Source organism: Microtus oregoni, unplaced genomic scaffold (assembly GCF_018167655.1).
Source record: "Microtus oregoni isolate MIOR12 unplaced genomic scaffold, Mior012 000025F_ref0000491, whole genome shotgun sequence".
Lineage (NCBI taxonomy): Eukaryota > Metazoa > Chordata > Mammalia > Rodentia > Cricetidae > Microtus > Microtus oregoni.
In genome coordinates, this window is record NW_024543084.1 from 5,666,723 (window position 1) to 5,690,109 (window position 23,387).

A 23,387-nucleotide genomic window follows, 5' to 3' on the forward strand; every position below is an offset into this window, starting at 1 on the left:
ACCATTTTAGTGACAAAGTCTTGCTTTTTTTCCACCAAGCTGTGTAGTTCAAAGACTCTCAGCAACGGCTCTTTCTGTTGTCTCTAGTGGCTAATATGGGTTTGAGATTGTTGGTAATATAAAAGGTTTTTCCTCCATGCAACATATAAACCATTATAACATAGTAGAAACATTTCAGTATAGTCTTGGTTCCTGTGCACATTTGTATTATTGCCAATCATGAACACCTGAGTAAAATGGACTTCAAATGCTTCCGTGAGAAAAATGTGAGGAAATATAAAGGAACTGGGTATATTAAAAGTTCATAACAGCCTTTTGTCTCTGTGGAAAATGCTTCCCTGTGGTGACCACAGAGTGAGGAAGCAGGCACTAATTTATATTCAAAAAAAGATGATTATTTCTCTGGATTCTAAACATTAGAAATAATATTAATAGAATGTGTATTTCTTCTCATTTTTAGGGATTAAATAATGTTATTGCAATCGACTTTGATTATAGAGAAGAATTTATATATTGGATTGATTCTAGCAGGCCCAATGGAAGTCGGATAAACAGAATGTGTCTAAATGGAAGTGATACCAAGGTAGCTTCACCTTGCATAAATGGGATTATTGAATACTTCTTTGGTGTTATTGACAAGGATATAAAATCTAATTTGATAGCAAAAAATCCCTTATATAACAAATTAGCTTGAATTCTGTTCTTCACTTTTTCTTTGAAAGCTGATAAATATTAAATTTGTAAACTGAGCCATTTTATTTTCAGGTTCTATTTTAATTGTATTTCTTGCAATTAGATAAGGTTCATAGTTGTAAATAATGGAGTGTAGATAAAATTTTTAGCATTGCTAAAATGTACTCAGCATGTGTACAATTATGAATGGTTTTATTAGCTCACAACTAAGTATCTGTCACATTCTAGACATGACCTAGTTGGTACCACCCAATGATACCCTAAGTTTTAAAAAAAATATTAGTTCAGTGTGTAAGCTATAAGATTATACAGAAGTTAGGGGCTTGAGAGACACCTCAGCTTCTAAGAGCACATGTCGAGAACCCAGTTTCAGGTCCCAGAAACATTCTAAAGTGGCTCACAACTACTTGTAATTACAGTTCCAATGGACCCAAAGCCCTCTCTGGATACCGAACATACAATCTGTGCACATATATAGACACATGCTGATATGCACATAAATAAGTAGATGATAATAAATAGATAATTTTTCAAAGGCTTAAAGTAGATGAAACAGCAATTATTTTTATGTTCTTATAATTGGTTTCCATGGCAACAACTCTTTGAAAACATTAGTGAAATCTTAAAGAACATGTACGTGAGCTATGGGTTCCTGTGATCCAGGTGAGTGTCTGAAGCATCTGACTGCACCAGCAGGTTGGCGTCGTAGATCAATGGGTGCAATTCCAAGAATGAGCAGACTTTGTTGTTTCATAAAATTTGAAAGTCTGCCTAAAATCTTTGAATCTTGCAGTGTTCAAAGTCAATCATGGTTTTTCTCACAAGAACTGTTTTTATGAATTGTTACTTTTATATTTTGAAGACACCTGGGATTTTTTTTAACCTCTATCACCTTCCAATTCTTATTCTATCATTATTTTAAACAATGTTGTATTGTGAATTTTTTAAAAAAAGAGTCATCCCTTTTCCACAGAATAACTGTTCACTGATGTTCATCCAACAGTCAACAATGTCAGTTTTCAAATATGGAATGTGGAAGGCAAAAGAAACAAATATGTCCTGCAGTCAAAGCAAATCATGGCTGCTTCAAACCTTCTTGTCTCACGTTCATTACCACTGGCTGTTTAGAGAATAAGTGATTCCAAAATTCTTTTTTTTTTTTTTTTTTTTTTTATTTTAATTTATTTATTTATTAAGAATTTCTGCCTCTCCCCACATCCGCTTCCCATTTCCCTCCCCCTCCCCCGATCAAGTCCCCCCCCCCTCATCTGCTCGAAGAGCAATCAGGGTTCCCTGACCTGTGGGAAGCCCAAGGACCGCCCACCTCTATCCAGGTCTCCTAAGGTGAGCATTCAAACTGCCTAGGCTCCCACAAAGCCAGTACGTGCAGTAGGATCAAAAACCCACTGCAATTGTTCTTGAGTTCTCAGTATTCCTCATTGTCCGCTATGTTCAGCTAGTCTGGATTTATCCCATGCTTTTTCAGACCTAGGCCAGCTGGCCTTGGTGAGATCCCAATAGAACATCCCCATTGTCTTAGAGTGTGGGTGCACCCCTCGTGGTCCTGAGTTCCTTGCTCGTGATTCCAAAATTCTATTGCTACTTGGCCGTGTTCAAACACAGGGTGCACTGTTGTCTCTTACTCTAGTGCTGTATTTAAGAGAGTGGTGAGAAGATTACCAAAGCCATGACAGCGTCGTTTAAGTAAATATTAATAATCATTTGTGTGAGTATATGTAATGGAAGGTTTTTCCCAGAGTTTGAGAGGATGAGTAGATAAACACTAATGAAATAAAGTTATCAAGTGTGGGTCTATTTTCGGGGGGTTATGTTTTTCTTTAAATACATATGTTACTTCTGTGTCTAAATACACATAGGGTAACTTCTTCTAAACAAGGAATGTCTTGTGGTAAATTGTTCTCCTCTTTATCTAAATTTAATTTCTTCAGTTTAAATAGAGTTCTGTATCTCAATAAAAATCAAAAAAACAATTGTTCAAATCTTATTGAGGCCATTTATACTGCTAACCTTCTAAATTCTTATTTTGTTAGGTAGTGCATAACACTGCTGTTCCGAATGCACTTGCTGTTGATTGGATTGGGAAAAACCTCTATTGGTCTGACACGGAAAAAAGGATAATTGAAGTCTCCAAACTCAACGGCTTGTACCCTACTGTACTTGTTAGCAAAAGGCTGAAGTTTCCCAGGGACCTGTGTTTAGATCCTCGAGCCGGGTTTGTAAAACTGTTAAAAATCTTAATGCTTTACAGTATACCCACTGTGTTAATTCTCTAGGCCTAAAAGCATCAAAATTAAAGTAATATATGAATTGATAGACCCTTTTCCATTCAAGATTATTAAATATGGACAGAGCATTAAAGTGATGAAATTAAAAGCTATTTAAAAATGTCTGCTTTCTAAGTATTTGAACAAGGTTATTTTTTTTCCTAAGCAATTAAATCGCTAACAATAAAAAAAAAAATCTAGCTGATCTTGATGCCTCAAACTGTGAAAAAGGTCAGACAGACAACTCAAAAAAAAAAACAGGTTTCAGTGTTAATGTGGTAAAAGCTATAAACAGCATAAACACTACTCTTAAGGCAGGAGACATAATTGATGTCCATAGACAGTAAATGGTATTGTTTCATCAAATACATTCAAGAAGAAAATCAGAGGACCATGGCAAAGGGTGGGCTGGAGCATGGGAATGATGAATGTATTGCAGACATTTCTGACCAGCAGGTCATACCCATTAACACACAAAGCTGTAGGATGTGTGGTGAAAATCCATAGATGATAAATATCTTCATTCACTTTCAATTATGTTGTTTTGGTAGATACTGAATGCAATTCTTCATATTTTACACTATAATGTAGCATAAATACATGCTCAAGATTACTTCTATGGAATCTCAACCTCCTTAGCATGCTTGTTAAAATAACAAATCTAGAGAATGCTGGTTGTGGTAAAAATAGAACCGCTTCACAGTAGCCAGTAGAGGATTGGTGTAGCACTCTAAATTTACTGTACAAAGTGTGTTTTGCAAAGTAAATTCATTTATCAAACTTTAACTTTAGCCACCATTACATTTTGGTAATTGCTAATAAAGTCTCTCTGTGTCTCTTGTTTATATCATGAAAATGATTATGTCACAACATATTTTAGAGTTTAATTTTAGACATTAATCTGACTGGACTATATAAAATCAGAAAAGATTTGCATTTGTTGCTGTTTCCAAGGGGGCATACACGTTTTAACTTTTCACTATATAGTTTCAAATTATTTTATTATAAAAGTATTTTATATACTATACTGACATAATGTCAAAACAATTTTAATCAAAACAATTATATGTGAGTATTTTTTTAATGCGAGTTTCAGTAAATATTGGCAAGATATTCTAAATTAAGCCTCCATTTGTATTCATTTATAAGTTTTTGGATTATTTGATTTTTTTGCCATTTTATCAGAAATGTTTTTTTTTAATATCTGGTTCATTGTACTTTTTAAATACTCAATTAAACTGATATGGCTTCTTATATGCCATTAAAGGCTCTTTGTCTCTAATGAAAGAAGTGTTGCCTGTTTATAAACATAAACATCATTTCTGAATTTCCTCTTTGTGAAGTAAAGACTGCTCCTAGCCCAGTGAGTTTATCTGATCAAGCTATGAGTTTTATTTTTCCCAGGATACAGTTATTACCCCATAAACTCAAGGCAGTCTTCAGTAATCATCAACATAAACCCATCATTCAATATGCCAATTAAAATAGTGAATGATAAATTATTGTGAATGATACAAAAGACTTCTTTGATTCCATTTTTGATAGTATTTGTATTCTAATACATGTATGCCATTTTATAACCAAAGAAATAGATAAAATTAGATCTTTTAGGGAAAAGGGCACCTAGTTTAATAGCCACAGTTCAACACTGCCATTTTAACACTGTTTTCTGGTTCCCCAGAGTGAGGCAATAAGAAATCTAGTTTTTTTTTTTGCATCCATAAAAAGATCTTCACGCAGAAAATGCCATACATAATCCCTCTATAAAATGTTGGATGGTCCCAATTCAGAGATGTCGTGTACATGTATAAACTTATTTAATAAAAATAGCCAAGTCATTCCACATCATATGTGATTTGCATGTGGTCTAAAATGTGTCATTGCAGCTCACCTCTTGTTCTGGGGAGGTGTGAGGTTTTTTTTCAGACAGAAATATAAGTCAAGACTCGATGGACTCACTGATCTCTTTAATGCTATGAAACAACCAAAATGTGTAGAGACAATGGGGCTCTATTTCAGTTTCCAGACTCTTGTTTCATAATTTTTCTACTGCATCACCTTAAAGTTTTAAGCAACAAAATGACCACCATGTCTTGAGAGTGTGTTTTCAAGGAAATGCTCAAACAAAGGGGAAAAAGCTTGCAGCACACAAGTCCTAAATTTTCCCATATGAAAAATGAAACTTTCTTTAAAATGAGGAGTCTACATGATAAATTTGTAATACACTACCTAAATCATTAGAAGCACACCTTATTGTTTGAAGTGCCATGTCTCAAACACACAACCCAGAACTATTCCAGTAAGCTATGCCTTAGCTCCATATTTTATGACTGAAGATATATTTTATTTAGTTTTTCCTAATTAATTAACTATCTGCTGAAATAATAGCATGTGTCATTCTGATTTTAAAATACATGAGTAAGTGTTAAATTTTCATCTATATCCGTTATTGCCTATAAATATGATAATAATGCAAATCACTCTGTAAAGATTATTTATATTTATGAACTTCAGCTTTTATCAGTCCTTCCAAGAATATAAGAAATATAGGAAAAGACATACAAAGAGGGAACATGCATGGTTTGTTGACCTAATAGGATGAGAAATTCCATATATCTTATATTTATGCTGTTGTAATAATATATGTTTTTCTAAGAACATCAAGAATATTTTTTCCTGTGTGAGGTATTTTATAAATGTGTCCAAGTAGACACTAAATACTGAGAACAAGATTATAGAGCTGTCTTTCATTATAAATGCCTTACATTTCCATCTAGAAGTGAGTAGGTTTAGCTTAAAGTCTATGGTATATCCAGTGTGTCTGATAGACACGTTGTGCAGCCAAGCAATAAACAGGTAATTGAACATACACAAGACTGTGTGGGTCATAGTTCTAGGGATGTGAATCCATACCTCTGCAAAAGCAATACGTGGTTGAACTGTAAATGACCTGCATGTTTCAAAGGAAGCTATCATAAAGGAGGAATGCTTGCTGTGAGGAAATGAGAGGCCAGGATAAAAATTTAATTTCTAATTTTGTGTGCAAAGCAAATAAACCTACCTTCAGACTTTGCAGTTACTCTAAAACAATCCTCTCATTAATTTTAAAATTGTAAATAGTAGAGTACATTTTATTTTTATTTAGGCATAATCCACAAGAAATAAACACACATGATTATTTCAATGATTCAGATTTAGAGTTAAATTGAGGAACAAGATATCTCTCTGATTTTCTTACCTGAATTCTGAGAAAATAAGATGTCGCTGATGCTCATAATTTAATTCATTTCAAACAACCACTTCTTTAAGAGCACAGAGTCTGTTGTTATGGCTACAAACAGATATTCTTTTGAATATTTATACAAGGTTGTAATTATACAGTAGGTATCATTGGGGCTATGACTTTTCTTATCATATCTTAGACAAATATTGTATATTACCTCGCAAAATTTTAAGCTCTAAATATTTTCATTGAATAATTAATTGTCATATTATTTATCATGAACAAATGTTCCACATAGGTAATTATTTGGTAGTTCTATTTTGAAGAAAAAATACCCAGTTTGCTTATAGAAGACTCACTATCAAATTTGAAACGTACATGTATACTAAATCATTCTTATATATTCAACGGAGAAGATGCTGTGTCTTTATAAGATTCTCTTTGGAGCACTCACAGTGTCATGGTACCTTTCTTGAATATAGATTTTTTAAAATATTGTTCCATTTAATGAGTATTTTATTTGGCAAGTAAAGTGATAATATACATGAAATCCAGAAGCATAGTATAGTTGCACAGGTATAATCTAATATAGCTAGTATCCTACTGAGTGGGTATTATTAAACCGAAAGAATATTAATTCACAAAAGGCTATATTTGAGGTATTGGATAATAAGATAATATTGCCGAATAATCATTAGAATGCTTATTTATTATCTAAATTTGCTTTAAGTATTAGCACCTACACTTTTCATGATGGCCTCATAAAAATAAGTTGTTATTGAATTTTCTCAACATTTTATAAATTTTAGGCTCATGAAGATTGTTTAAATCTAGATTCACACAGTCATGGGAAGACGGAATTGAAACAAAAGCAACCTGTTTCTAAGGTTTGCTTCCTTAACACTCCACATACCATGTCTTTGAAAATATGCCAGCTTGCATCCTACAAGAAACCACAGTCTTTCCTTATTTTAATTACACCACAATTCATGAAAGACTAGCCAATTATATATATATATATATATATATATATATATATATATGTGTGTGTGTGTGTGTGTGTGTGTGTGTGTATTATTTTGCGACTCAAATGTCCGTAAAGGCCTGGAAAAGGATGATGCTCTATCCCTGTGAATTACAACCAGCAACTAAGTCTTGCTGTGTTCTAAAATCTGAAAAAAAAGCTGCATTTCATGAGGAATTTCAAAGCTAATTATAAAGATAAGTTTCGGGTTAAAGTAAACACAAATTTTGTTAAAAAATCCTCAAATAACCATGCACTCTCTTCAATGCATTTATAAAATACTTTGTCAATATTTTTATGTCCACAAGTACTAAATTCACTTGGGAAGCCATTTAGGTTACCTAATGTTTAATCTAAATTTGAATACTTTCACATTCTGTTTCCTATTCACCAGTGCTTAGAAATATCTGCTACATACTCTAACATCAAGGGAAATTTCTTATCAGTATAAAGTCTTCCATCCACTTTAGTAGGGCAGTAAGATGTGTTAGACATTTTCTGTCATTCACTGAAGGAGAAGAGCTTTCTGATTGTGAGTCAAGCAACCCTATATAGTCATTGCTCAATTATGCTGTAATAAAGCAAAAATGATTTTGTTGACTATTTGTGCTCTAATCCCATAACTGCTAAGGAAATAGATAATGTCTGTTGGTACCTAACAACAGCAGAGATATTTTCATTGCCCTCTTAGAGCCCCGCAATATCAGGTAGAACAGTTATGTTCTTAAGTGTGGTTCAATGAAAATACAGGTTTTACAAAACATTTCTCAACCATACCTCTTCAAACCTAACATGAAAATAGGAACTAATAATAATCAAGAAATAAATTGGGGAAAACAGAGGAAACAATATGAATTACATGTTCACAGACATATCTTTTAATTAAAGAAGCACGTGTAAGACAAATAACATAATGAAAGCCTTGAAGCAATAACTTGAAATTATAATGAGGAACTGACACATTCTGAGTCAGCACATTTAAATAGAAAGAAATGAGTGGAGTAAAATATTTAGTCCTTTGAATTAAGGAGGGCTTAATGTTCAGGAATTTCAGATGTTGGACACTTAAGAACTTTTGAAAGCAATATTGAATTTAATGATGTAGCCATTTTGATTCTACTTGGAAACCTGGAGATGATTGTGCAAATCAGGTCTGGAGTGAAAAATCGATAAAAATGAAGCTAAAATTTAGAATGATATTTCTATGAATTTAGGGCATTTGGAATTCATAATTTTATTAGAAGTTTCAAAGTCATGCTTTTCACATGCAATCATTTTCAGGATTTTTGCTGATTACATTTGTGTTAAATATCCTTGTTTTAATATATTTTAAGTGTAACTGTAACTGTATATATCTGCATGTCCCTGATTAAATAGAAATGCAAAGGCTATCTCTTTTAAACCATTCTTAATTTAGCAAAAAATTATTAAAATAATGCTTAATATTTTACTAAACGATGCATAAACACAAGTAAATTAACTGATATGAATATGTATAAAAACCCTACAGGAGCATAGTAGGAAAGGTTAGTATCAATACTCCAAATACAGTGCTAATAGTACATGGGGGAGTATACTGCTTTATTGAAGCAAGGTGAACTGCTAGTCACTATGACTTCTTTTTGGTCAATTTCTTACTTCACATGTTTCTCCATTAGTTCATGAGAAAGATGTGTAATGTTTTGTCTAGGTTATATTTTTTGTGAAAATGGGCTGTTTTTCAAAACAAATAATAACTAACTACGAATCAAATTCACAGAACATCATTTTCTAATGGTTTTAGCAACTATCGTTAGTTGGTGGTATAAAATTTCCCAAGTGAATTCAAAATTAGCACAGATATATGACTTTTCACTACAACAAATCTATAGAATATTCCACCCAAATAGGAAAGAATATACCTTCTTCTCTGCAGCTCATGGAACCTTCTTGAAAATTGATGGGATTTTTCTAATTCAAGTCAAATTAGTTTAAGTACCGCAGAAATTCTTGGTAATGTGTTGCCTGTGTATTTTGTATCTCACATCATGCAAAATTAATATTTAACTCAGGCTGATTAGTGTAACTTTAAGAGTATCAAGATAAATTTTACTTTTTTTTTTGCTCTCTTTCCTATTCCTGTCACAGACCTTCTGATATCATAACTTAAATATGCTGTTAGGTAGGAAGTCCTATGAAGGCACTGATTAGATACACTGCCAAACAAATATTGTGGGCTCTTATAGCCTTGAAATATAGCTGCTTTGAGAAGCAATCCACTCAATTTTAATTTTCTTGTTTACATTATGTAAAAATAAATATTTATACCAGTACAGTGGATATCAGTGAAAATGTTCATTCCAACCAATGAAATAGCATCTATAGTTTAAATGGGTAACAAGTCAAAACTGATAGTAGATAGAGGCAGATAGATGGAAAATACAACAGTTGCTTGTTTTATCCTTTTAACAGTAGAGATCACTGCCATTTTACATTCATTAATTTTATGCTTCTGTGAGTTTGCAGATGTAAAATAAGCTCATAATCTGTGTGCTTATATGTTAACAAGAACATGATGAATGATAAACGAATATCCTGAACAGTGTTATATCATTTATTTGAAAAACAAACAAACAAAAAATATAGGAAGAGTTTGCACTTAAATCTGCCATGAATGCTGCAGTTCAGAGATACATCAAGAATTCATTTAGAAACAGTGAAAACAAAAGGTAAAATATTGTTCGATGTTTTACACCAGCAGCTACTGTCAACGAAATGGCTGTTGATTTTCTTTCCTAGGTATTTGTACTGGATTGACTGTTGTGAGTATCCTCACATTGGCCGTGTCGGAATGGATGGAACCAATCAGAGTGTTGTCATAGAAACGAAGATTTCTAGACCTATGGCACTAACAATAGATTATGTAAACCATAGACTCTACTGGGCTGATGAAAATCACATTGAATTTAGCAACATGGATGGATCTCACAGACACAAAGGTTGGTCTAGCTTATAAACAAGTCAATATTTACAACTGCAGAAAATATTAATTTAAATATTTTATGAAGCAACTGTTTAAGTTCATACATAATTATAAGTATATAAATATATATATATACAATTTTGAAAGTGTAAGTTTTCTTTAATTGTAAATTATATTTTCTATATAAACAAATGAGTGATGGTTTTCTAAATTAATATTTACATGTGCCCTCACTGAATTAGAATAGAAAACACTTGATTGGAATATAGTTTTTTATTGTCTTATGTGATATTTGAGTTTTCCTTAAAGTAAAAAAAAAAAGAGCTAGTTTCAGGACAGTCTCCAAAGCTACAGAGAAACCCTGTCTCGAAAAACGAAAGAAAAAAAGTAAAATTTTAATAAATCAATAAGTAATACTTGAAGATAATATTAGCACATGATTAAGTGTACAGTTATATTCTACTGCAACAACAAACAACTTCCACATCAGAATAACATACAGGAAATATACATATATGTATATTTCAAAATATTAGATTCAATAAATCATTGTTTTTAATTTCTATAATGTATTAGTTCCAAAATTATAGCAAATTTGTAAAGGAAATTAATATAAGGAGAAATTATGAGAAGAGAAATGCATACTAAATAAAAATAGATGAAGATGAAATAATTAGAAAGTGGCAACAATTTGATAGAAAAGCTTGGGTAAAGGAGAGAAATATGGACAAAGTTTATATAGCTTTAGAAAGCAAGAAATGATTGATAGAACTCTCAAATGTTGGAAATCCATGTAGAATATTGTTCTGAGTAAAGAATGATATTAACATTGTCCTGACCTTTTACAAATCAACATTGCTTTGGCTCTTTGGAATTTTGATGTCTAAACATCTCAAACACATGCAGTGCAGAGAGCCCAGTCCCTTGGTTCAATCTAATTTAGAGTGATTTCTCATATATCCTTTAAGCATAGAACAGAATTCAAAAACAAAAGAAAAAGAGAAACAGAAAGAAAGGAAGGGAAGGTGTTTGTTCCTTGTCCGGGGAAACTCTGAAACTGTTTGTTGGCATGAGGGCCTCAAAATTCTGGAGCCACGAGAATCAAAGGAAAAGTCATAAAATGCCCTAAAGCCTTAGTGTCACTAATTTTGACTAATGCCCTCTATGCCGATATATAAACAATTTTGGTTTTTCTAACAAGCATTGCTGACAAGTTGTCAGAGGTGCTCCTATACCAGAACACAGAGATTAGTTAAGCATATGCAACACACTTAAGTGTTGAAAGTCTGATTATGAACATTAAGAAAACCCACCAAGACTCAATCAAAGGAAACAATCAGTCAATGAGTAAGGTATAAATTTGATCACAACAAAACCAAATCAAATTATGCTTAGCTTTAACAATATTCCCTATATTCAAAGAATCAAAAGCAAACGTTCATTGTAATCATAGGTTGATATATTCAAAGTTTTATCTGTCCCTATAAATGTTGAGCCTACATCTAGAAAATGTACTAAATTTCTGTAAGTATATTAATCGTGGATAAAATTTACTGTATAGTAAAACACATGAGAGTATTTAATTTGCTGTTATATATAGAAAATATATTGCATTATAAGGTGTTTGCCTGCTCTTTAAACTGAACTGTGGATATTTGAGTATTAAATATTTTTAGGTCAAATACGAGAACTCTTAAGAAATATTGACAATATCCTCTGGATATATTTTTGAAATATATCATGTCTGTTGCTGAGTGATCTGAAATACTTAATGTAATTAAGTATAATTATACCATGTAAATTGGTATAATTAAGATACCAATTTACATGATATCTTGCACTCATAAGGCTAGTGATGACTGTGGGTAGAGATACAATACAGAAGTGTGATGTGGCTCCATAGTATTTAAAAGTGAAATATTTGACTGATAGATTATCCTATCACTATGGTACTAGGTTTAAAAATGACTTAAAAAACAGTGTCAGACACAAGTAGGGAGAGAAGTGAAGAAAAAATTTGTTATATCAAGAAATATTGTCTGCCAAGGCATCTTCCAGAAAGACCACTGAGACATTATTGAGTGACTTAGCTGCCAATACCAGGATACAAGATAATAACTACATGGTTCATCCTAATGTAGAATGACTTAAGCCTGCATTATGCTGACTCCACAGCTAGCCAGGGGAAGGTTTCAAGTACTGTACTGGGAAAGATGATTTTGATTGCTCTAGGCATGGGTAGAAAGTGCAGATTTGAGACACAAAATGATACACTTTTATGAATTTGAGTGATGTTTTTCTCTAACCCACCTTTTCCTCTTATCCTGACAATTGTTATTAATTTCATTGATTTATGCTGTGAAACATGAAGCCAAGCTCTTCAGGCAGGGTGTTAGTCTAACAAAGAATTGTGAATGATCAATAATGATAGTTTCAGAACCACTTTCATTCATACACCAAGTTTTAATAATGAGGAATATTAATCTTTAAATTTAACTCTGTACTTTATAGAATGTTTGTTCCTCCAGATTTATTCAATCATAAGCATACAGTAATTCTGTCTGTGAAGCATTCTTTGTTTGTATATGACTATTGATTTTTGAGATAGACTCTCACATATCCCTTTTTGGACCCAAACTTGCTAAGTAACTGAGGATGTCCTTGAATTTCAGATGTTAATGTCTCTATGTCAGATTACAGACAGGCCAACATGCTGGGTTCTTGTGGTGCTAGGGGATGGAGACCAGGGCTTCATGCGTATTAAGCAAGCACTCTATCAACTTAGTTATTCTGAAATTTTTTTTTATTGTTTGTCCTTTTTGTGAACCAATGAGATTTCTAATCTCTGTGCTTTGAATATGACACAGAATGCATTCAAGGTACACTTCACTTTCCCCACTCCTTCCTATTTAGACCCCAATACCAAGCTCACATTTCTTGGATCTTAACACAGTATTTCATAAGAGTTCAAAATATGTTAATCAAAATGTTGACCTAGAAATGTTAAAATTCAATCTCATGTAGTCATGTGCACTTCTCCTTAATCTAAATACACACACACACACACACACACACACACACACACACATACATACACACTCACACTTACCTAAGAATATATTATACAGCATGTTTAGAATGATATTATTTTATAGTATAACACAAGATAAAACATTAATAATATAATTCAGTATAGTAAAATATTATATTGATCTTGGATTATTATATCAGTTTACTTTAAATTACATACCCATTGGTTCATCAAAAGTTTTATTTCTATGTTTTGGATGCCAAATCATTTATTCACCCATTCCACAATCACTGACCCTCTGAGAGATGCATTACATTAAACTTTGGAATTGTGAAGATGAACAAGTTACTGTCTTTAAATTAAAGTTTATTGGAAACAGTAGTTTGTAGCAAAAGATCTGAATGTGAAAATAGAAACAGGCATACTGAAAGTTTTCCAGTGTGGATAGTTCTAGGTTCTTAGGGACTCTACAGATCTTTATGCGTGGGAAAGTATGGATCACACTTCATACAGAAAAATAGCATGTGCCAAGTATAGCAGAATCTTCGATCAGTGTAACTGTTAGATAATTTGTCCATGCCTGAAAGGATAGAAAATAGATAATGACTGAGATGAACAAGAACAAATTGGTGCCATATTTTGACAAGCCTTATATACTTTGTAATTTGGTAGCCATCTCTTAGGTCATAGGGAGCCATTGATGGTGTTTAGTTTATGGAATACTGTTATTAGTTTTGACAGCAGTGTGGAAAATGAATGACCCCGGAAGGGCAACCAATTTAAACACTGTTAAAATATTTCAGGAGAAAATGTTTGAAGTGATTCTCACTGGGGGAAAAGGGATACAGTGTCATATTCGATACTAACTTATCTGCTAAATTGAATAAATTAGCAAATATAGCATTGGAGAGATTAAGACTGCGCATACGAGGTATATAATGAATATTATGTATTTCCCTTACTAAACGGAATGTAGTCCTCTGTGTTAGAGCTGTTAGATTCCCATAAATTTATGAACTTTTCAAGAATTTAGTACACCAAAGTGAAGTTATTGAATCACAAAGCTCTGTTCTGATAAAAGATCTATTGATTTTAGTAACATAAAGCCTTCTGATATTCATTCTTTTAGCAATGTGAAATGTATGCTAATCTATAAGTACCTTACTATGAATACCATACAGAAAAAAATTTTCAAAAATATAAAGTTTTATGTATCATACTGTATGAGATAACTTGAAATCCACTTCTGGATTTAGCTTTGAGAGATTGTGTTCTATACCTTTCACAGGGGATCCAAGCACCATGTTCATCTCTCATAAACACATCCATTCAGTTTAGTCCTATTTTATTCAAGACTGTGGATGCTTCTATTATCATCCCATCATGGGGAACGAGATCCATTTACATCAGACAAGTGACTTCAGAGATTAAATATTTAGTCCACAGTCGCATAGCTCATAATCAAGAGACTCAGAGAAATCTGCCTTCTGCTAAAGCTTTAATGCCTTCCTCTCTTCTATAGACTTCATCTTTTAAAACCATAATGGAAAATTTGGTGTCCTATAATAGTATCTCTTATTACCCAGGGATAGAGTGAATAAAAGTGTACACATAGATAAAAATGTGTCTGACACTTGAGATTTTTAGAGGCCAATTAAATGATAGGTTTTAGTTTATACAATGTACAAGCAAGCATAGCAAATTCTGTTCAACAATGTAACTACACTAAAGTTTCTATCTGATAAACTCCTGTGTTTGTTTGCTTCTATAGTAGAGGGAAAAGAATATCCATGCACTTAAAATAGATACTATTGCCTTAATTCAGTAGTTCTCAACCTGTGAGTCTTGACCCTTTCTGAATGACCTTTATAATGTGGTTACATATTAGATATCCTCCATATCAGATATTTACCTTATGATTATGCACAGGCTGGGAAACTCATGATCAAGGTGCTGATATATTTTATACCTCCAGATGCTTTGCTTCGCTTACAGGCCTTCATACATTCCCACAAATGGGAAGAAGGAAGAAATTTCCAAAACTCCTTTTGTAGGAGCATTAATCCCATTCAGGAGCAGAGGGTCCTTAGAACATAACTATAGCCCAAAGGCTAGTATTTAATACTGTTACATAAAACTATCATATGATTGGCTTTCAGTCATCTCACTGTGATCTGTTCTGTCAGTGGAGTTTGATATTATAGTTTGCTGTTTCCAATCTAACTACTTTTCCTAAAGTCCAGGGAAACGTATAAATGTTACTTTGGAATTCTTTTCACAGAATTCAAACTATTTTCCTTCTCTCTGGATTGTTCATTACTAAAATCAGGTGACTGACATCTCCAGAAAGGAACATCAGCAATGACTGTGTACTTGTCTAAACAAGAGTTTCTGTTTTTACTAACGAAAAGCAAATTAAACACCAGAAAATTCTATTGTGAACAAAAGTTCATTCTAACTATTGCATCATAGGACATAAATTCAGATTTAGTTTTCCACATTCTAAAAACTGTTTCCTGGAACTGAATATGTATCAAGAAGAAGTGTTGCAAAACAGTTGTCTGAAAATACTCAATGTAATAACAAAAGTGTAAGTGATAAGCAGTGAGAAGGTACCTCTGATCTTGAGATGTTACCTGTTGTAACAGGTTTTCTCTACTTTTCAACTTGTTTCCAAGTGTTTTAATCTTGTGTAGCTAAGATGGCTATGCCCATGTTTACCTACATGTTGGAATTTATATTGATTTTCTAATTTCTGTGATGAATAGGTGTTGGATATAAACTACAGTTCATCAATGGTTTGTCTTCTACATAGTGGATAAACTAAAGAATTCCATGGAATTATGTTTTCTCTCTCCATCCATTTGAATGATAACAGTCTGTGCCAACCAGACGATCCTTAACATTTAAGTGCCAGTATCAAAAACTCTGAGGATTAGTCATAGCCTAAATCCTGTCATTGTTTCATCTGAGAGTCTAGTTTGTGATGAGAAGGGGCTGTTCTGTGTGATTATTAAAACTACAAATTATAAAGTAGTAGACTGATACTATGAAAAGGAATTCTAGTTTCAGCATGCTTTTGGGAAAAAGGCATAAAATATATTGAAAGAGCCTTTTTTAAGCAACTTTAAATGTCTGGAATTTTTTTATTAAAAATTTCTGCCCCCTCCCCGCCTCCCATTTTCCTCCCCCTCCTCCCACTACCCATACCCCACTCTCCTCCTCCTCCCTCTCCAGTTCAGAGAGCAGTCAGGATTCCCTGCCCTGTGGGAAGTCCAAGGTCCTCCCCACTCCATCCAGGTCTAGGAAGGTGAGTGTCCAAACAGGCTAGGCTCCCACAAAGCCAGTACATGCAGTAGGATCAAAATCCAATGCCATTGTCCTTGGCTTCTCAGCAGCCCTCATTGTCCACCATATTCAGAGAGTCCAGTTTTATCCCATGCTTTTTCAGTCCCAGTCCAGCTGGCCTTGGTGAGCCCCACCAATAAATCAGCACCACTGTCTCAGTAGGTGGGTGCCCCCCTCCGGTCTTGACTTCCTTGCTCATGTTCTTCCTCCTTCTGCTCCTCATTTGGACCTTGGGAGCTCAGTCCATTGCTCCAATGTGGGTCTCTGTCTCTATCTCCATCCATCGCCAGATGAAGGTTCTATGGTGATATGCAAGATATTCATTAGTATGGTTATAGGATCCGGCCATTTCAGGCTCTCTGTCCTCAGATGCCCAAAAACCTAGTTGGGGACATCTCTCTGGACCCCTGGGAACCCCTCTAGAGTCAAGGCTCTTGCCAACCCTAAAATGGCTCCCTTAATTAAGATATATACTTCCTTGCTCCCATATCCATTCTTCCATTATCCCAACCATCCCATTCCCCCAAGTTCTCCCCATCCTCCCCTTCTCACTTGTCTCTCCCCATTTCCCCTTTCCCTCATCCCACTCCACCCATCAGTTCCCAATTTTTGCCCAGGAATCTTGTCTACTTCCAATATCCAGGAGGATAACTATATGTTTTTCTTTGGATTCACCTTCTTATTTAGCTTCTCTAGGATCGTGAATTATAGGTTCAATGTCCTTTATTTATGGCTAGAAACTGATGTGGGAGTGTCATATATCAGTCTGTTGATTTCATTGGTTAAGCAATAAAGAAACTGCTTGGCCCTGATAGGTTAAAACATAGGTGGGAGGAGTAAACAGAACAGAATGCTGGGAGGAAGAAGAAGTGAACTCAGAGAGACGCCATGCTCCCCTCTCCCAGGCAGATGCGATAGCTCTGCTCTCTGAAGCAGACACGATGGAGCAAGCTGCCAGGTCAGACATGCTGAATCCTGCCCGGTAAGACCGGGGCTACACAAGTTTATTAGAGATGGGTAGATTGGGATATCAGAATTAGCCAGTAAGGGCTAGAGCTAATGGGCCAAGCAGTGTTTAAATGAATACAATTTGTATGTTGTTATTTCGGGGCATAAGCTAGCCAGGCAGCCTGGGTGCTGGGGACGCAGCCCCGCCACTCCTAATACTACAAGAAACCATGAGTGAGTACATCCCATTTTCATCTTTTTGGGACTCAGGATAGTGTTTTCTACTTCCACCCATTTGCATGCAAAATTCAAGCCTTTTTATAAAGGGTAACAATTATATCACAGAAAGGAGGCAATTTTGTCTATGTATCATGAGTCTCACAAGCTTTAGCATTTGTGTTTGAAGATAATTTAAATATTTGAAGAATTTTAACATGAAAGGGCAGCAGTCCAAAAAACAATCCTCACTGTTAAAGAAAAGTCTTCAGAATGTTCTGTTCATGGTTAGACACTACATTTTAGTACTTTTGAAAAAATATTCCTTTCATCACAGCCCATTGCAAAGAGGAGGCTTCATAAAACGTGCTGCTGTTTATAATATAATTAAAGCTAATGACAGAGAGCAAAATACAGTTCACTTACTCTAGAAATGTTTCCAAGCCAGAATAATAAACTGAAATTTACTGTAATTTATAAAACATCTCAGATCTTCAGTGCTGATCATGCCTTTGAATTTGAGGCTTTGAACAGGACATGTTGTGTTAAACTGTGTGTGAATTGCAAACAATGTCATTGTTTTAGAAATATCACATGTGAGATATATATATATATATATATATATATATATATATATATTTGAAATATGAATACTTAAGCCACTACTTTCATTTGAGTCTTTGGTCACCTTCAACAAGTCCATCCTCCCACAAATGTGCACATGAGTGAGCTAGGGAGCATTAGGTGTGCTTCAGAGCTTCGGAGATCCTGTTGCCACAGACTGTTCAAGGCTCCTGTCCATAGACAAAGACTTCAGTGTGTTTCTTGTTTGGAATTTAGAGAAGGTAAATAGAAGTACATTGTTTTTAATTAATTAGTTAATTTATTATTTATTACTGATTTAATTAATTTATTAATATTCAGTATGTTAGTGTGCATTAATGTGTGTTGGGGACTGTATATAAGTGTGTCAGCTGAAAATGTTCTAATATTGGTTGGCATCTGCTGTTGTGTGATTTGGGATTTGGGTGTTCCACCACCCAGCTCCCAAATAAATCACTCATGGAGGCTTATTCTTACTTATGAATGCCTGGCATTAGCTTGGCTTGTTTCTTGCCAGCTTTTATTATCCTAAATTATCCCTATTACCTTACGTCTCTAGGCTTTTTTCTCTATTTCTGTGTATCTTTCTTTTCTTCTTTCTCCATGGCTTGCTGTGGAACTAGGCGGCTGGCCCTTGATGCCCTCCTTTTTTGTTCTCTTCTTACTTGTTCTGCTTCTCTCCTCCCAGATTTCTGTTCCTGTTTATACTTTTTGTCTGCTAGCCCTGCCTATCCTTACTTCAGCCTTTCTATTGGCCATTCATCTCTTTATTAGGACCATTACTTGTTTATGATAGGCATAGTAACACAGCTTCACAGAGTTAAACAAATGCAACATAACCAAACGTCACACACCTGAAAATAATATTCCACAATATTATGCTATTATTTTTGCTGTGATTGTTTGATATGGAGGTTTCTAACTGAACCCAGAGTTTGCTAGATCTGCTATATAGTATGTCCAGTAAACCACTGGGGTCTCCCTTCCTCTGACTTGATTCTATTTCTGGGTCTCTCACCTTACACAGTAACACTTGGCTTGTTTCTGCTGCTGGGGATCAAAAATAGTTCCTTATGTTTGTGAGATTAACACTACCCTACCACTTCTTCAAGCCCAGAGAAGGGTTTTTTTCCTCTGTTCATTTGTTTGCTTTTATTTTCATCAATTATCTCCTTACTTCAGCTTTTCCCTAGGACAACCCAGAACGCATAGGGAAAAGCTTGTGTACTGCACTTTTTTCTGGTTTGATTTCAGAGGCATATTTATCATTTTGCTTCTGGAGCTCTAAATCAGATGTTTGACTGTGGGAATTCTGGTAGATGGATGTGACCACTAACCCCAGAAATCAAATGTAAAGAGTGAAGATGGAAGGCAGCAAATGAATTTATTATTCAATTGGCCATGATTTATCAGCCCTGCCATCTATGATATTGACATCAGCTCTGAGGTGCATTACAGAAATGGCCAAAAAGTGTGCATGTTCATGCAGTATTGGTCAAACTGTGCTCTATAGATCATTTTCTAAGTTCTAAGCAGACAGAATCTTATTGGTGTGAGGGAATTTCCACTGCACTGAGGCATGCAGGCAATTCTCAATTTTGTGCCTAGAAAATATTCTGTATTACAAGACCATGACTTGCATCATGTAGTTTTTATCAGAGAAAATCAGGGACATATAATGTGTGCTCTTGCTGAGAAGTTAGGGTCTGTCTCCTCATGAAAGAGTCAGAATAACAGCTCTGCTGATCTGGAATATGAAAGGTCATAACTGGACACTTCCATGTGGCACTCGAGGAACTAGACAGGTCTTCAATGAAGCTGGTAGCTTTTAATTTGTTAAAAAGTCCTTGATTCTTCTTGCTGTCACGTCTTGAAGGGGGAGACTGAGTAGCTTTCTCTGAACAGTGTTTAAATGATCTGCATATTGAAATACCAAGTATACTGAGAGTTGGACCCAAATCTTAAAGTGAAGAAGACAAATGAATGCATGCCATTAATCCAAGCACTTGGGAACCAGAGGCACTCTGATCTCTGTGAGTTCGAACCACGTTGATCTACTGTGAGAGTTTTTTGTTTGTTTGTTTGTTTTTTGTTTTTTTTAATGTCATATAAGATTTTATTCATTATACCTGTAGTGGAAGTCATATTAGTAGAAGAAAAGGCAGCACATGTGAATACTGTATAGTTAGTAATCTTCAAAGACATAATTTTAAGTTATATGTTTAGTTATTCTCCGTTAAACCACAATGCCATACAAGAAATTGCAATATATTTGCTAAATGGATGACATACAGTACAACATAGGCTATGAAAATTTATATTTAAAATTTAAGAGTATTTATAAAGTTTAGAAACAGAAGGAAACATGCCAGTTCCACAAAAATCATTAAATTTCTAGAACTTTCTACACTTGGGAAGTTACTTGATATAAAAGCAGAGAGGGAATTCAGAGTAACTGAGAGTTTTAAGACCACCAGGGATATACCGAGAAGCCCTGCCCGCAAAAACAAATATAAGAGAAAAGAAAGAAAGAAAAAATAAGAATGAAAGAAAGACAGGAGGGAGGAAGGAATAAACACAGACCATAATTTCTATTGCCCATGTCACATTGAATCTTCACTAGAAAGATACAGAATACTACAGAAAAGCATGGATCTGCCTTTGTCAAGTTTATGAAACAATGTTTCCTTGCTTATGTCAGAGATTGCAGTGGTATTATCAGAGAAGGTCCATTCAGGGTAGACTTTTGAAAACTTAGCACATTATAATTTTTACAGTATCATTCATAGCACTGAAGAAAATTTCCCATTTATGATTGGGATATATTATTAGAGCGTAAGTTTCTGAAAAGACCATACCCCACTCATAACAGGATAATTTTAAACAGGTAAAATAGAATATTGTGCTGAGTTGTACATAACCAATATTCCCAAGGTGTGTCAGCAGTCTGTATCACTTGGGATGAGAATGTAGGCAAGTGATACAGGACATTCTAGATGAAGTTGTACCACAAATGCCATCCACCTGTATTTCCCTAGTGTCTTAAGTTCCCTTTTTTTAAGTACAGCTTAATTTTTGTATTTTGTAAAGATATACTTCAGAAGCATTAAATATATTTGTAATTTGGGGGAATCATTGCCATGCCTTATGTCTAAAACTCTTTATTGTCTCCTTAGTGTAAATATTGTTTCAGTTAAACTTTCAGTTCCTAGTAGCCATCCCCTTGTCCCTTGGTAACCGCTTCCCACTTTCTATCTTTATCTGTCTGCTCATTCTAAGTTCCTTGTATACCTTGCAGTCTTACATATTTTTTTTTCTCTGTCTGGACCATTTCCTTTAGCATGCATTTTCACAGTCCACTTTCTTATCCTATTTGTCAGCGCCGCATCCCTTTCTTATGCTTAAGTAATATTCCATTCATTAGAAAACAATTTGCCCATCCATCAGTAGAAAGACATAAACAATGCCTATCCTTCACTATGTACCAACATAAATCTGAGATCCCAGTTTCAATATTCTGAAATACAGCTCTGCTTGGTTCTGTAGGTTGCTTAAGATCTCTTAAATCATTTTTTGGAGTGGCTACACCATTTTGCATTTCTACTAGTGATTCATAGATGTTTCCAAATCCCCAAACACTTGTCAGAACATGTCATTTTTCTCCTGCTCCCAATTATTCTTCTGCTCCCATGGGTGTCCCTCATAAACCACTCTTAATAATTGCTTAAGTTTGAAGATTTCTGAATACAACATCAGTTTCTATACTTGTGACTGTAAATTAGACACAGGACAAAAATTTAAACATGTAATGTACCAGTAAACTAGGAAGCAATTGGAATTTTATTTGATTTCTTTATTTTATTACTGTATTCAAAGGTGGCCTCCTGAAATCTAATCCCAGGCAGTATTTGCTTAAGTTTGTCTGTGTTCTAAGACATGTGTTGAATCAAGGAGGTTGATTTTTGTTTACAAAGTGACTGAAAGAAACATTATATATTTACTGGAAAATGTAGCTTTTTCATATTCTGATATTCAGGAGCATTTCTAGCCTTTGTCTTCCTAGAATTTCTTAAGGTTTTTATTGTTTTAGAACAATAAATTTAGGTCCTTTTGCTTGCAATTTATTATGTAGAGGTATTACTTAAAAATTAAGCAAGAATGCTTTAAAAACAACAAAAATATTTATAAGGAAGAATAATAAATGCTTATTTCAGATGAGAAAATTATATTTAAGTTATATTACACAAGCAGCTCAGAAAAGGGCATGATATTGACAAAGGAGATAAAATCTTGCCAGTGAGGTTACATTTCATCACAGTGGTTTTATTTGGTGGTGTTATCACTTTCTCTGTCTTAATTTTCTGAAGATCAGTATGCCATGGGCATTTTCCACCAACTCACTCTTCTCTGTTTGTCTTCATGAGATAGAAACTGTGTTCCTCCTGCCTGTTGGTCATTGTCATTTCATGTTTGAAATAAAAATGAATATTTCACTTTCTCTTGCATGATAAACCTCTTTCTGCCCACCTCTCATTTTATCATCTCTTTCCCAGACTGTTTGTTTCCCTCATCTTTCTTCAATCCCACTCCGTAGTTTTAAATGCTATTTTTTTCTGAACCATCTCATTCCTTTTGACTGTCCTGCAGAACTATTTTAATTCCCACCCCATCTTTATACCTGTGATTATATCTTTCTTGAAAGATACCAAGGAAAAATGGTTATATTGCGAAATTTTAGCATACAGAACTAGTGGTGTTCTCAGTTGAACACTGTCGTTTAATCTGAATGAATAGTGTGAATGTTTGCTAAGAGATTAGAGGCTTTTGCTGAAGTTTTGAATCAGGAAGAGACACATTAAAAAACATAGTAAACCTAAAATATTGATTGGAGGGTTCTTGTTTCTCTACATAAAAGTATTTGCCCTTGCTCAATTCTGGAAGGTTGATATTTTAACTGTATTTTTAGGACACGTTAATGTCTGGGTTTAAGTTAGCTTTACTCCAGGGAGCAGTGACAGAATACTTGATGGTATAGAAGAGAAAATCCGAAAGAA

At 34.3% G+C, this 23,387-nt stretch overlaps 1 protein-coding gene across 1 annotated transcript in view; it reads left to right on the forward strand.

Moving 5' to 3' along the window:
• Lrp1b (LDL receptor related protein 1B) overlaps positions 1–23,387 on the forward strand; it is a 1,777,071-nt gene that overhangs the window by 1,567,849 nt on the left and 185,835 nt on the right. The window contains exons 58-60 of the mRNA XM_041674488.1: positions 461–583; positions 2,745–2,926; positions 10,004–10,203. Coding sequence (XP_041530422.1) covers positions 461–583; positions 2,745–2,926; positions 10,004–10,203 — 505 coding nt within the window. The remainder of the gene's footprint in view (positions 1–460; positions 584–2,744; positions 2,927–10,003; positions 10,204–23,387) is intronic.